General features: G+C 36.2%; 1 protein-coding gene and 1 pseudogene across 5 annotated transcripts in view; one reads left to right on the forward strand and one right to left on the reverse strand.

Annotated features, from left to right (window-relative positions):
- Positions 1-703: 703 nt before the first annotated feature.
- SLC35A3 (solute carrier family 35 member A3) overlaps positions 704-17,006 on the reverse strand; it is a 65,093-nt gene continuing 48,790 nt past the window's right edge. For all 5 annotated transcript variants that reach the window (XM_020999795.1, XM_020999803.2, XM_020999818.2 and 2 more), the window contains one exon: positions 704-4,956. In XM_020999795.1, the coding sequence (XP_020855454.1) occupies positions 4,866-4,956 (91 nt within the window). In that variant the 3' untranslated portion in view covers positions 704-4,865. The remainder of the gene's footprint in view (positions 4,957-17,006) is intronic.
- LOC110217420 (rho-related GTP-binding protein RhoC pseudogene) lies at positions 13,693-14,246 on the forward strand (annotated as a pseudogene).

Consider the following 17,006-nt stretch of genomic DNA (forward strand, 5'->3'; position numbering starts at 1 on the left):
TGATATTATCTTCTTGGGAGTGCCTTACCAGTGCTGGAATTCGATTTCAGTTCATTTTCAGGAGCTATATTACATACTGGTATGATAATGCAGATACAATTTGCCAATTAGTGTTTTGCTAAAGGACAGTAGTGGCTTTAAGTTAAGTTACCTATTACATTTACATTTACAAATAGGCACTAAAGATACTAGAATAATGGTATACTGCAAACTTGAGAAATGCTATTCAAAAGCAAGGGAAAAGTAATCCTAATAATATTTTATAATTAGTTTTTTTTCCATTAGAGGAACCAAATGAAATTTATATTAAAAAATAAAGCCAGTTCTTGGAAATAATTTTACAATTTAAGTGATTTATCTCAGATTACATTAATTTTATAAATGGCAACATGAATCCTGTGAATTAATGTTTAACATTCAGGAACTTATTAAATGATTCTTGAATTGTATCAGTGATAACACAGGAAATAACTTATAAGCAAATAGTAAAGAAAATAGAGCACATGATTTCAATTGCTTAATGTGATTAATTTTCCTTCTAGCTGACTGATATGTATCTTGTAGAAAACTTAAGTTTTCTGTCATTCTACAAACAAGTAGAGAAATTCACAACTTAAATGGGAGCTAAAGCAGATGAGGCAATGTATAGATTCATATGTGAGCTAGTGGTGATAATGACTAGAGTAACAGGGATGACCAGTAATTTATCGTTGGTATTAAAAAGAAGAGAAATTTAATTCACATTTAGGTTCATAATTATTGGTGAACAGGGTCACAATTAATTCCAGTAATAAAACTCTGCCTACATTCCAATAAAACTCATTAAGTAATAGGTGGTAACTAGATATTGAAAAAATGTGAAATATTTATCCATCAAAAACATGACATAAAAAAGACCAATTGTACAATTTTTGAATTTGTTCACAAAAGTTTAAATATACAAAATTACATATTGTTCCCCAAACCAAAAGTTTGGGCAAATAAAACAGAGACACAACAAAAGATCCAAATTGTAAAGAAACAAAAAAATGTAGTAAAATATTATTTAAAAACAAGGAACTATAACAGTAATCTGGCTTGTACTCTTTTTAAAGTTTCAAAATGCTCAATGATGAGTAATAAGTGTTGCCCTTTACTCAAACTTATATTGGTTATCAACTACCTACAGCACACTTAATTCCTGTATCATAAAATAGATTTGATGAATACTTGTAGATAAAGAATTTTTAAAAAATCAATTGAGAAATAGCTATTTTTAAAATTCCTGATATTATTATCATGTATCCATAATTGTGAATTATAGTAATAACCCCCAGAGGAAGTCAGGTATTTGGTAAGCAAGGCACATAGGACCATAGTTTGTAAAAGGTGCTTCTTCTGGTCCTAGATTTATTATTAAATATGCTACATTTTGGAGGTTTTTAAGGTGACTGACTTACAAACATATAAACAACCTTTAGAAGGCTTTTCTTTTGAAAAGCATACATTCATGATGTAAATAAATACTGTCATGACAATGAAAATTTAAATTAAAAGACGATGTGAAGACAAAAATAAAGCCTGTTTCTCAAAAACATACCTACATTGGAAGCAAATACAATAACATTTTTAAGGTCTAGAAAACTACTTTGTCTGAAAGGTTTATCAGTTCTTAAAGAAAATGTAATAAGAATCATATCCTAAACTTACTAAAGCACAATTTCTGAAACCTGTAGGGGCAGCCTTTTGACTTAACAGATTCTTTCTCCCCATGTTTTTGTCCAGATCATAAGATAACTTTCAAGTTTTCCCCCACTGAGAATAACTAGAAACACAAACCATTGCTCATTCTTCTTGCTGATACAGATTTTAATATAAAAAAAGTTCAAGAATTCATAACTATGGTACTCCTAAAGTAGTTTTAATTTATTACTGTTTTGTTGGTAAAATCATTCTTTATATTTAAAACTTTTCATCCAATTTTAAACTGGACACAATACCCTTAATTTATTATAATGCTAGCTACTGGCACATTTCCCTACAAAATGGCTAATTTTCAGTGAATAAAGTAGTTGAGAGGTGAAAAAAAGTTTAAATTTCTTAAAATGCTGGAATTATTTAGGTGTCAAAACCCTATGTCAGAAATGGAATTATTAATTTTTTAATTATACGGTTAATAGACAAGACTTTGGAGGTAAAACTGTCAACTGATCCAAAAAATAATGTCATGAAAATGTCATCATTAGCTGTTGGTAAATGCCAATCTACAATTCCAGTGGTCCTTTTCAAATTTTGCATTCTATCATATTTCCCTGTGAACACAAAGTATAAATTATAAACTACAATATCCAAGAATAAACATTTTCTTAATTACTAGTAATGCAAAATATAAATTCTCTGTCCATAAAACAGTTACTTTTGAAAATAAACATGTCACTGATCACAGAATATTAGAGCTGGAAAGAACCTCCTAGTCCAACCCTCTGGTTTGACATGTAACAAAGCCAGTGCCTAGAGCAGTGATTTGCCCAAGGTCATAAAGTGAATTAATGGAATAGGTGGACTAGAACTCAGGTTTCCTCACTCTTTCTGCTATACTACACTGCTCCAAATAACAGTATTTGCTTATTTTGTGAAACTAGCCTGTTCTGATATACTTGCTTGAATACTTGAATAATTTTAAGTTTTTAGTCACTGGGAGCATGCCATTACATTAACCATATACCAATACTTTTTTGTATTACTCTTCAAAGCACTAAAATAAGAGACAGGCCACACAGTGTCAACTGGCTAAGAAAGTATGCTGAATTACTTATTATTATTTAGATACTTAGACAATATTTGAGAAGTAAACTTGGTCCTGGAATTCTGTGCTCCTTTGTAACCCCAGGATTTGGATTTTAGTTAGGCCAGAATTTTGTAGCACACTAAGAACATACCCCAAACTGTTAACAGTTTAACAACTCTCAAAGGAAGCTGGTGAAAGCTATATGTACCCAGAATTCTGGCCAACAAGAGCCAGTTTGCAATACCTATCAGAAAGGTTCCAAGTGTTTTGTAATTGAACATATTTGCAAGGAATTGAAACCTTGGACAGAAGAGGTAAGAGTGGACTCCTGATTTATGGACACAGGAGGGTACTGTGTTTTCAAAGAAATCTCATAGTAGGCTAACTCAGTGGTAGCCTTAATGCAATAAGAACACCGTAATTTTAAGCACAAAACTTTTGAATCTTTTTTTTAACTCTACCCGAATAGGTGTCTATTGAATTGAATTTTTGAGCTATTTATGCAAATTTTAAAAATAAACACTAGAATTTTATGTGTTGTTTTAAAGTACATTATATAGAGAACAAGCTAGAATATTGATACTATTTTTGTTCACAATTGAATTAACCTAACATGATAATTTTAGAAAGTTTTTAATTAATCATTTATGACATTATCTCAACCATATTAAAAATTAAATGGCTTATAACATAAAATATTCTACTTCAATGTTCATAAGAACATATCATAGAAATGGGGTTATTTTAAAGCAGGTGCATTTGTGTAGTTATATACACAAATACATATATATAACATATACACATATATATACACACCACTTTTATATACCAAAACCAATTTCATTTGTATGTTTGTATATATGTATACATATATGTATATATACACATACATTCATGTATGTAAACACACAAAGAAACAAATAATAGCTTCTGCCCAAGCAGCCCCATGCAGTGCTTGGAGCCCTATAAAAGTAATATCCCCTTCAACCAAGTACATAGGGCACTTCTGTAGGTGGTGGGCTTATAAAATTTTGTTTGGAAACCCTGAATTTAAAATTATTATACCATTTAAAACAATATAATAACCATCTAAAATAGTTCTAGATGTCATTTTGATGTCAACTTATTGATATTCAAACTAAAAGTATCTTTACTCTTATAGCCTTAAAGAAGCTCTTATAGATTGAGTAAAATATCCATTTAAAACTCTGTAATAAGGTAGAATATATACATGATAGTCCATAATGACTCCAAATAGAATGGATATAGACAATTATATATTTTTATAAACCATTACACATTTTAAGTATTTACTTCATCTTAATAACATTAAAGGAAGCTGAATCACACACAAATAAAATTTAAAGTAATAGTAAGGATCCAATTTATAAGAAAAAATAAAAAGAAACCCAGACCCAAATTCCACCTGTAGCTTGTATTTGGTTATACAAACCATGAAACAGAGAACCTTACATATAAATTTTCCCCTTCTGATATTAAATCAGACCCATAATATTATAAATTTATAGAGCTTAACAAATAACAGAATTCAGACTTGTTTAGTAATCCCTTTATAAATATAAAAATTTTGGGAATATGAAAAATTTTTTCAAATCATACTTCAATTTCTTCACAGCTTTAATAAGAAATAGCTAATTATAATCTTAATTACAGAATAATGAATTATATTCAGTGTAATCTATCTATACACAAATAGCAAATTAAAAACATTTACTAAGATTAAATAGATCTGATTTGCAAAAATTTATATCCGACAAATGTCATGTGCTCTTGCAAAGAGTGCATAGGACATTTCTGCAGCAATCAAAATTGTAATAACCTTTTTTGTTAACTTCAGAGTTCAAGTTGTAAACATTCCTGATTTTAGTCACTGGAAACATACTGTTTCTTTCAAGTTTTTACTTTTGGATGCATTAGATATTTCACTTCCACTTATAACAAACTTTCATTTAAACAATCATGATAGGACTCAATCTGATGATCTCTCACAGAGTTTTTGCTGACATCCTCCGTGTGTGAATGATGTTTGAGGATCTTAATACTTGAACAATCCTGAGAAACAAGTTTCTGAAGGTAACTAGGCCTTAGTAGGATTTCCTGCAGGTTTGGGATCATAGCCATATAGGAAAGTAGCTGCTATCACAAGGATGGCTCCAAGGAAAAAGACACTAAATAAGAAAGAAAAAAAAAACAAGAAAAAAGAAATTAATTGAATAAAAAATGTTTCCTCTATTTTTAAAATAAAAAAGACTGCATCACTTAGAATTTTCCTCCAATAGCAAAGCATTTAAAAATTACTTTATGTCTCTAGTCAACTTATCTTTGGCATGTAAAAAAAAAAGAGTGAATAATTTACCAAACTCCCATTCTTTATTGTTTAAAAATAGGAAGAGGATCTTTCTCATGGTTCCTCCCATTAGTTCTAATTCTTCTCTACGTCATGATGAATGTGAAAATATGCTTAATATGAATGTATAAGTAAAGCCTACATCAGATTGCATGCTGTCTTACGGAGGGGAGGGGGGGGGAGAAAATTTAAAACTCAAAATCTTATGGAAGTGAATGTTGAAAACTAAAAATTAATTACAAAAAATTTTTTTTAAATAATAAAAAGTAAAATAGGAAGACAAAAAATAAAATGTTTATACAAAAATCAAAGAAAAATTATAAAAACACACTTAAGAGTAAAAAGCAATTAACAAAGAAAATTTTATTGTATTAGCTCATCCATTAAACTGTGCCTCCCTAAACAGATCTCCTTTTCTCTACATCTCCTTCAGCTACTTCCCAAATCTCTATAATCTTGAATTCCATAGAAATAAGATTAGCTCACTTTATATAGAATTCTAGTTAGTTACAAAGCACTATATATATATATATATTCCCTATCCCATATTCTCATCCATACATCTCTGACTCTATCCCTCACTCTACTGGCTCCTTCCACAAAGTCCTCTAGAATCTGATCTATTACATACAGGCAAACCTTGTTTTATTATGCTTCACTTTACTGCATTTCTCAGATATTGTGTTTTTAACAAAGTGAAAGTTTGTAGCAACCCTGTGTTGAGTAAGTCTACAGGTGCTATTCTTCCAACAGCACATGCTCACATCATGACTGTATCACATTTTGGTAATTCTCACAATATCTCAAACTTTTTCATTATTATATCTATTGTGGTGATCTGTGATCAGTGATCTTTACTGTTACTACTGTAACTGTTTCGGGGTGCCATAAACCATGCCCATATAAGACAGAAAATTTAATGGCTAATGTTATGTTCTGCTCCACAGACCTGCCATTCCCAGTCTTTCTCCCTCTCCTCAGGCCTCTCTATTCCCTTAGACACAGTAGTACCGAAATTAGGCTATGGGATGTAGTTTGTTGACTCCTGTTGTAAGGTGAGATGAAAAGGATGCAGAGAAACACGGGATGATTTATATGAACTAATGCAAAGTAAAATGAGCAAAACCAGGACAACAAATTATACAATGACCATAACACTGTAATGGAACACAACTTTGAGAGATTTAAGAACTATGCAATTATCAATTACAACTCCAGAACACTTATGATAAAGTACACCTCCCACATCTTATCAAAGAGGTGATGAAACGTATATTTTTCCAGACATGACTATTACAAGACAAATTTGTTTTGTTTGATGATACTTTTGTTATAAAGGAAGGCTTTTATTTGGGTGTGAGGTGATAGGAGAGACAGTTTGTGGAAGGGTAGAGATAGGGAGACTGGATGTGGTAGTAGTAATAATGATGTATGAAAGAGGAGAGAGGAAAGAAAAAAGTATCAATGAAACATTAAAAAATATAGAGAGAAGATCAGAAGGGATTCAAAGTAAGACAATCAGAACAATGATAGAGCTTGATGAGTTTGTGGTACCCATTAGACATCCAGGTGGAGATATGCTAAAGGCGACTGGAAATCCAGGGCTAGATTCATCAGACAGAGGTAAAGGTTAGAAATAAAGACTTGGGTATTCAACTGCATACAGGTGGTAGTAAAGCTATGGAAGTGAATGAAATTACTAAATGAAAGAGTATAAAGTATAAAATTGCTAAATGAGGGAAAAAGAAGAGAGCATGGTAAGACACTTAAAGAACATTACATGAGGGGGCTGGGAAGAGAATCAGAAACCAGGAGGAGTTAAAGAGGAAGAAAATCAAGATAGTGTGGTATCTCTGAAGCCAAAGGAATAGAAAATCATGTAGGAGGGAGTGACTGACATAAGGTTAAGGAATAAAAAAAGGCCATTGAATTTGATGATTGGGAGGCCATTTGTAACATCTGAATAATTTTAGTAGAGTGGCAAGAACAAAATGCAAACTGAAAAAATGTGATGGACACCATGGGAAATTATAAAGAGGAGGCATTAGATATAGATAATTTTTTCAAGTCCCGAACAGGTCAAAAAACTTAAATAAGCCTCCAATGCTCACAGAAAGAAACAAACAATTCCTTAGTCTAGCAATTAAGGGCCTCCACACAATCTAACTCCTACTTACTATTCTAGTATTACTTCACATGATTTCCTTTCACATCCTTTCCATTTTTGCTAAACCAAACTGCTGTTTCTTGATATCAGTCACCCTGTCACCTACTACACCCACACATTCTTGCAAATGCCAGGCCTGAATATGTTCCTTTCTCATTCCTGCCTTTAGAAATCCTTCTCTCCCTTGAAGCTTTGTTCAAGCTCCTCTATGAAGTTTTCCCTAATCTCCCAAGCCATACATGTTCTCTTTTCAAATTTTCCTAAAGTACCTTGAGTGTTTCATTTGCTGAATTGTACTCATCTGTGTACAAGTCATCTCTCCTAAAAAAATTATAAGCTCATTTTTGCATTCCCTAGTACTTAGCACCATGATGGTAAATAAGAGACATGTAACATATGTTTGTTGAAATGATTAGGTTTTAAAGTAAAGAGAAAGAGAAAGGAAAGATGAATAGAGTAGGAAGGTCAAGGCTTTGTTTTTAGGATTGGGGACACCTAAGCTTGCTGATCCACAAATAAGAAAGAGCCAGTGGGGGGAAAAAAAGATTGAAGATACAAGTGAGAGGACCGGTTCTAGAGCAAAGTCTCTCTGGAGGCATTAAAAAGGAAAAGGACAAAGGGTATTATAATAAGGTATTATTCCTCCATTGCCTGTAACACTCTCTCTTTTCCCTCTGACTGCTGTCTTCCCTGGCTTCCTTTAAGGCCTACCTACAATCCCATTTTCTAAAGGAAGCCTTCCCTAATCCCTCTTAATTCTAGTACTTTCCCTCTTTTAATTACTTCATATTTTTCCTGTCTATAGATTGCTGTGTATCTATTTGTTTTCATGCTGTCTCTCCCATTAGATTGTAAACTCCTTGAGGGTACATGTTGTCTTTTGCCTCTTTTCATACCCTCAGCACTTAGCACAGTGCCTGGCACATAGTAGGCCCTAAATAAATGTCTACTGAATTGAATTACAGGGAATAATCTTATTGAGGAATTAAAGATACCTCTCTTTTTTTTTAACCAAAGAGAAGACAAACAGTAATGAGGTTAAGCAGTTTCAAGGAATAGGGGAATAAACTAAGGAGTTCACCATGTATGGTTTCAGCCTTCTCGGTAAAATATGAGGTCAAATGATCTACTGTTAAGTGTGGAGAGTAGGAATGAACTGAGCATGGAGTAGAGAGAAGACAAATTTTGGGATTGCCTGTGTAGGGTGTCAATAAAGAACTAAGATCGAGAACCAGCTGAGGTTACGTAACAGATTTGTGGTGGGTGAGGCATGCTTAGTTTCATGATATTCTCCAAGGATGCTCATCAGTCCTGAAGTAATCCTGAAACTGGCTAATAGGGATTATTCAGAAGTGAGGATTCACATATCACGAATGAAAGGTCAATGGGTAAGGGACTCTAGGGTGGCAGTTAGTGAAACATTAAATGGCTGACCATGTACTCAAGGTTGGATTTGGAGGCAAGTAAAGCCAGAAAGAGTGCAATGGCCTGGGAGATTAGGAGTAGACAAGAGACTAGAGTAGGCTGCATGTGAATGAGAAAGTATAAAAGGTGAAAGGACGGGAGGCTCTGCTTGGAAAATGGAATTCAGAGTTCTAGACCTGGGGAGTGGTATAATTTTGAAAGACTTTGTTAGTAGTTTCATCAATACAAATTATGACATCTTGAATGATTACAGCAGGATGTAAGGAGATGAAGATCATAAACCAATTTTTAATATTCAATTCAACAAATATTTATTAAGGGCCTGTTATAATGACACAAACAAAACTGCCCAGAACATCAGAGAGCTGATATTATATTAAGAGGATATCTAAAGACTCTGAGAAAGTTAAGAGAAGAACCTGGAGCTCAATAAATAAAGTAATGTACATGAATTGAAGGACCTTAAAAGTTGAAAGATCATTAAGGACAGTACACAAGGATGATCTAAAAATGAAAGAGGGAAGAAAGAAAAATATCCAGCCTTCCTCCTGGCCCTATGAGTTAGAAGAAATAAGTGAAGAAGTAGTTTCAATGGGAGACAGTTGAAAAAGATGTAGTGTTCTAAGGAGTATCAGGACGGTAAGACTGAGAGTGTAAGACAGAAGCAAGTGTACTCCCTTCCCAAGAATATTGTTCCTTCCCTGTCTTAACTTCATAGGGGCAATTACAAGTGTAACCAAGCAATTGCAATTTTGTTGAGATATTTAGGAACATCAGTTGTAGGTTCTGGGGTTCATGGTGATTTAGAGGCCATCCTGAATGCCATGAGCAAAGCAGGACAGAAGCTGGAATAAGAATGCCTTTCATTCACTTCCTAATTTCATGTAAATACACAAAGGAAGAGTCTTTAAAGTGAAAATAGTTGCAGAAAGACCTGAGAGATGGGCATTACAGTTGAGTACGGCAGCTGAACTTTTTTTATAACCCCTGTATGTAAAGAACTTTGTCAAATCTATAAGAATATGAGTCTTTCCTCAATATAAAAATGGTCAAAGGATATGAACAGGAAGTTTCTCCAATGAAGAAATCAAAACAATTTAGTCATATGAAAAATGCTATAAATCATTATTGATTAGAGAAATGGAGATTAAAACAACCTTGAGATATCATTTTACACCTACCAGATTGGCTAAAATGATAGAAGGGGAAAGTGACAAATGTTGAAAAGGATACAGAAAAACTGGGACACTAATACATTGTTGGTGGAATTGTGAACTAATCCAACCATTCTGGAGAGCAATCTGGAATTATGGAATTATGCTCAAAGAGTTATTAAACTGTCTATATCCTTTGACCCAGCAATACCACTACTTGGTCTATTTCCAAAGATGATAAGGGAAAAAGGGAGAGAACCTATATGTTATATGTTCTAAAATGTTTATAGCAGCTCTCTTTGTGGTGGCAAGGAACTGGAAACTGCAGGGACGCCAATCAATTGGGGAATGGATGAACAAGTTGTGGTATGATTGTGATGGAATGCTACTGTACTATAATGATGAGTTCAATGATTTTAGAAAAGCATGGAAACACTTGCATGAAATAATGAAGAGTGAAATGAGCAGAACCAAGAGAATATTGTAAACATTAACAGCAATGACTTTGATCAAATAAGTCATTTTGTCTATTATAAAGACCCATGTTAACTATAAAGGACATATGAAGAAAGACGCTATCTGCATCCAGAGAAAGAACTGATAAATGGAAGTATGTAGACAATAATTTTACATATATATGCCTATTTGTGTCTAATGATAGCCATAGGGGGAGGGAGAGAGAAAGGAGAAAAAAAAAAGAAATTTATAGTATACTTTTATTGTATATTTGATAGGAATAGCAAGTTGTGCATAGTAAATTTGCAGTTTCGTGTGCAATCATCTTGTTTATTGTACTATGTTATGGAAATGCTGGTTTTATTCCACAAATTAAAGATAAAATAAATTTAAAAAAAAAAGACGTTCATTTGGCTGTCTCTCATAAACCAAAAGACTCTTCCCTTTCTGGAGGCCTCTTGATGCTTACATACTCTTGGAAGAGGGGGTGTTCTTAACTAGAGACAATCAACTTGGAGTGGTTAACAACTAATGAGAGAATGAATATTATAATGAGGCAGATTTATTCTAATGAGGGACTGGGGGATCTGACGGGGCAATTTATACAAAAGATCTATGCCCCCACCTAAGCCTGAATAGAACACACTGGGCTGGAATTCAACTAGATTAGATTCTTTAGACTCTCTAATCAGAACTAATCTTTAGTAGTTGGGGGTGGGGTGGGGTGGGCTTCTAAACAAGAGTGAGGAGAATGTTTAATCCAATTTCATTATTAGCCCTATTCTTCAGAGGCTGATTTGACCTGGTAGAGAATGAGGAAATAGGAAGGGAAAAAATGATCTTCCCAATAGTAATTGGTTATTAATATAAGACAGAACTAATCATTTTTCTCAGCCCTATCCTCTAGACCACCTGTGTTGCTTTTTGCCTTGACCCCACAGTCACCATAATACGAATACCACCGAATGACAGTTAAGCCCAAGAGCCCTTGAAATAGTAGGGCCCCAGTTGGCCCTCCCTGCTTCCAGCCCAGGCCTCAAAGCGATGGTACAGAGGACCAACCCTCTGAGTGAACTCGTTCCCAGATAGTAACTGCTGTGCAAGTGCTGTAGCCCCTATTTCTTCAATAGCCAGAAGTTACTAAAGAAAAAGCTACTAAAAGAAAATTCTCACCACCAAAGTCCTTGGCATGGTCAAATGTAGATAGTTTTATCAATGGAAACAATACTAAAAAAGATAAACTACAATCTGCTTTGCTATTGCACGATAAGTACTGGGCCTTTCCATCTGACTTATAGTTGAAATCTTCAATGTGTTATCTCTCCTAATTAGAATGAATTCCTTGAAAATACCTTGCTATATTACTTTTCTATTTGTATCCCTAGCATTTAGTATAGTGCTTTGCACATATTAAGTATTTTTAAAAGTTTTTTTCATTGATTCACTGACTTATTCATTCACTTCTAGGTTCAGAATACTTTAGAATAGCCTAGGAAGAGAATGAGACTAGAGACTGTGAATGGACTTAGAGCTGTGACTAGGTTGCTAGTAAATATATACATATATACATGCAGCATATTATTGAGTAAGCAAGAATGAAAAGTTCTATAATCGGATGTCTCGTAGAGCACATTTGAAACCACAGGCAGGAGTTCTGTATTGGTTTCTGCTTTGTGGTACTGTTTGGTGAAAATGATGGGTGAGGATAAGGAATATGAGATTGACTGAGGAAGGCAACATCATAAAGGTAAGCAAGATTTTGGCTGATACAAGGAAGTAAAAAGAATGCTGGTTGAAAAGCTTTGGGAATTATTTTGTTAAGAACAAAGTACAGGTCCTAAAGGACAGATGGATGCACTAATAGATGAAGAGGGGTAAATAAAGTTATCATGAGGGCTAGGGGTAGAGCACACTCCAAATCTACATTATACAATACTATACATAAATATTATGCATTTCTAAATTTTTAAATTTTTTCTATCATCTGCTGGCCTTTGTGTATCATCTGTGGCTTCTGCAAAACTCCCCAAAATTCCCATTTAATTTCTTATGCCAACCCATAATACATTGAAACCTCAATGGGAAAAGTCATGATGTAGAAAAGATAACTATAATTTGATTAGTATCATTTTACAAAATAATAATAAGCAAAGAGGGCAGCTAGGTGGCGCAGTGGATAGAGCATCGGCCCTGGATTCAGGAAGACCTGAGTTCAAATCCAGCCTCAGACACATAACACTTACTACCTGTGTGACCCTAGGCAAGTCCCTTAACCCCATTGCCTAGCCAAAAATAAATAAACAAACAAACAAATAAATAAATAAATGGATTTTGAAAAAATTACAAGCAAAGGAAGAAAAAAATCTTAGCATGACACTCAGTTGTGGCAGGGAGACCAACCAGTAGGCTACTGAAATAATACAGGCACGTGTGATGATAAGGGTCTGCAACAGGGTGGTGGCAGTGTCAGAGGAGAGAAAAAGCATATGCAAGAGATACTGCAAGGGAAAAAAGACAGGCCTTGCTAATAGATTGGACATGAGGATAAGAGCTGGTGAGGAATCAAGAGGACACCTAGGTTCTGAGGCTGGATAACTGGGAGGGTGGTGGTTCTCCCAACAATAATAGTAAAGTTTAGAAGGGAGGAGAGTTTTGGGGAAAAGATAATGAGTTTAGTTTTGACATGCTGAGTTTAAGATGTCTACACAACATCCAGTTCGGGATACCCAACAGGCAGCTAGAGACTTATGACTGAACATCAACAGAGGAGTTGTAAAGCCAAGATGGTGAAGGAAAGGCCCGGATTTGCCTAAGCTCTCCCCCAAACCCCTCCAAATATCTTTTAAAAATGACTCTAAACAAATTCTACAGCAGCCAAACCCACAAAAAGACAGAGTAAAACAAATTTCCAGCCCAAGACAACTTGGAAGGTTGGCAGGAAAGGTCTGTTGCACCAAGGTGAGAGAGGACGCGGTCCAGCCCAGGCTGCGCCAGCACAGCCCCAGCCCCAGCCAACCAGGGACAGGGCTCAGGGTGACTGAATCAGCAGCAGCAGTGGCTGCTTTCAGAGCTCTCGGTCCATAGACCATAAGGAGGTCAAACCACTGGTCAGAAGGAGATTACGAGGGCCTTTTTGCCAGCACTGAGGCAGGACTCTATTGCTTTGCCCATACCCGTATTCTGGTCCCCGTCCTGGGTGGTAGTCCCAGGATAAGGAGGAAGACTAGCATAGCAGAGCTTGCAGCCTCGGTGAAGCGGGGACGCTGCTCACAATTACAAAGCACAAGAGAGTGCTTGTAGTCTCTTTACCTCCTACAGTGACTATGCAGTGCTTAGTGCAGCCTGAGCTCCAGCCATGGCTGTAATTTGGAAGAAGTTAGTGATTGTGAGGGATAGTGGCTCCTCACTGTTTTCAGCAAGGGTCAGTTCCCAGGGGTCTAGGTCCCCGCAGTCTTTGAAAACTACATTGCTGACATCAAAGTGAACGACAAACAGGTGAAGCTGGCACTATGGAACCCAGCAGGCACATGACCAACTTCGGCCACTCTCTTAACCTGATACTGATGTCATCCTCATGGGATGAGGATGGGATAAGACAGCCTTGAAAACATCCCTGAGAAATGGACACCAGAAGTAAAGCACTTCTGTGCCAATGTGCCCATCATCCTTATGAGAAATAAGAAGGACCTGGGGCAGGATGAGCATACCCAGAGAGAGCTGGCCAAAATGAAGCAGGAACCTGTAAGGTCAAAGGAGGCCTGGGACATGGTCAATCAGATTGGCACCTTTGGCTACCTTGAGTGTTCTTCCAAGGCTAAGGAGGGGGTCCAAGAAGTATTTGAGATGGCTACCCAGGCTGGCCTGTAGGCCTGAAAGAACAAACAGCAGCGGGGCTGTCCTCCTCTCTGAGTTCCCCCCATCCACAAAGGCCTACATGGCATCAGACTACATATGGCTAGTTTTTGGTCCCTTCCTTCCCAAGGCTGTATGTGTTCTAATGCTCTCCTGCTCTTGACAGCAGGGAAGATCCTGTAGGAAGAGAGGGACTATCTGTATCCTCATGGGTGTCAGAGGTTAGTGTTTGCTCCCATCTGAAATAGGATCTGCTTTCCATGTTGAAAAGCAGGGGTACGGAGTGAGGAGAAGTGGTCTTTACTGTTTATCCTGCCCTAAGGTTCACCTACCAGCATTTTTTTACACAACTACTTCTGGAACCCACTTCTTTTTCAGTACCTCCCTGTGAGTGAGGCTTCCTTCCCCTCTTCCCCACCCCTGCACTTTAGGCATGGCTGAGGATTATTTTTCATTGTTCTTCCTGATGGAAGACATTCAATAAAAGTCTATGGGGGCTCTCAAAAACAAAACCAAAACCAAAAAACCAAAAAACCAAGAAGAGTGCTTGTAGTCACTCACAGATCAGAGCACAGCAGGCGTGTCCATATGATGGGATTCTAGTCACTGCTTCTAGCTAGCCACTGACCCCAGACCCATTCCTCGTATTTCCCATAGAAACAAGAAGCGTGTCCATGAACTCAACCACAACCATGTCTATTTAATCGCAGATAGGACCACAATAGCCAGCCAATCAGAAAACAGAACCACCAGGATTCCTGAGCAGGATGTGGACCCCAAAACAACAGAAGGGACTTTCCCTACTTAGGCACTTGTGTAGTAATAGCAAAAGCTGTCCTTTAGGTGAACTTGTGATGTAGAGAGGTTTATTATAATATCATTATCATACATACAACTCCCCCCCAACAAGGCTTTTTTATATGCATTGTGAGGAATTGCATGTGCAATTCCACAAAGGCTGGGATCCCTCCCCCATTACCTAATCCCTAAACAAATCCCTCCTGCCTTTTTTGGGATAAGGCAATTGGGGTTAAGTGATTTGCCTAGGGTCACACAGCTAGTGAGTATTATGTGTCTGAGGTCACATTTGAACTCAGGTCCTCCTGACTCCAGGGCCAGTGCTCTATCCACTGCACCAACTAGCTGCCTCACTCCTGCCTTTTTAATATTCATAATTTTTGCTGTGTAATCAGCATCATTACACTATATAATTGCCTGTCTTTTCTTACCAAGTTGCTGGTCCCTCTTGGAACTCAGCTCATTGGAGGCATCATTCCCAATAAATGCCTATACTTTGACTCTGAATTTTTTCAGAGGACAACCCCCACAACAAACCATGAAACAGCAACACTCCACCCTGGAAGTAGAGTCCTACTTTAACAAAGACTCAAAATTCAAGTAAGAAGCTGGGAAAATGAGTAAACAATGGAGGAAAAAATTCTGCCTATAGAAAGTTACTATGATGACAAGGAAGATCAAAACACACACTGAGAAGAAGACAACAAAGTCAAAGTTCTTACATCCAAAGCCTCCAATAAAAATATGAATTGGTCTCAGGCCATGGAAGAGCTCAAAAAGGATTTTGAAAATCAAGTAAGAGAGGTAGAGGAAAAATTGGGAAGAGGAATGAGAGTGATGCAAAAAAAAAAACCCATGAAAAACAAGTCAACAACTGGTAAAGGAGATACTAAAAAAAATACCAAAGAAAATAACACCTTAAAAAACATACTAGGCCAAATGGTAAAAAAGGTCCAAAAAGCCAATGAGAAGAATGCCTTAAGAAGCAGAATTGGCCAAATGGAAATGGAGGTCCAAAAGTTCACTGAAAAAAAAATAATTCCTTAAAAATAAGAATGGAGCAAATGGAAGCTAATGACTTTATGAGAGAAATCAAGAAATAATAAAACAAAACAAAGGTATGAAAAAATAGAAGACAAAGTGAACTACCTCACTGGAAGAACCTGGAAAATAAATCCAGGAGAGATCATTTAAAAATTACTGGACTACCTGAAAGCCATAATCAAAAAAATAGCCTAGACAGCATCTTTCAAGAAATTATTAAGGAAATGCCCTGATACTCTAGAACCATATTGTAATGGAAGGAATTCACCAATCACTTCCTGAAAGAGATCCCAAAATGAAAACTGCCAAGAATATTATAGCCAAATTCCAGAGTTCCCAGGTCAAGGAGAAAACACTGCCAGCAGTCAGAAAGAAACAATTCAAGTACTGTGGCAACACAATCAGGATAACATAAGATTTAGCAGCTTCTACAATAAGGGATCAGAAGGCTTGGAATATGATATTCTGGAGGGCAAAGGAGATAGGATTACAACCAAGAATCACCTCCCCAGCAAAACTGAGTATAATCCTTCATGGGAAAAAAATGGATATTCAGTGAAACAGAGGACTTTCAAGCATTCTTGATGAAAAGACAAGAGCTGAATAGAAAATTTAACTTTCACATACAAGACTCAAGAGAAGCATGAAAAGGTCAACAGGAAAGAGAAATCATAAGGGACTTATTAAAGTAGAACTGTTTATATTCCTACATGGAAAGATGGTATTTGTAACTCATGAGACTTTTCTCAGTATTAGGGTAGTTGGAGGGAATATATGTAGACAGAGGGCACAGGGTGAGTTGAATATGAAGGGATGATATCTGAAAAATAATATTAAGGGGTGAGAGAGGATTATAGTGGGAGAAGGAGAAAGGGAGAGGTAGAATGGGTACCTTATCTCACATGAAAGAGGGAAGAAAAAGCTTTTACCATGTAGGGGAAGAGGCGGAAGGTGAGAGGGCATGAATGAATCTTA

Source organism: Phascolarctos cinereus, unplaced genomic scaffold (assembly GCF_003287225.1).
Source record: "Phascolarctos cinereus isolate Bilbo 61053 unplaced genomic scaffold, phaCin_HiC Scaffold_5;HRSCAF=322, whole genome shotgun sequence".
Classification (NCBI taxonomy): domain Eukaryota; kingdom Metazoa; phylum Chordata; class Mammalia; order Diprotodontia; family Phascolarctidae; genus Phascolarctos; species Phascolarctos cinereus.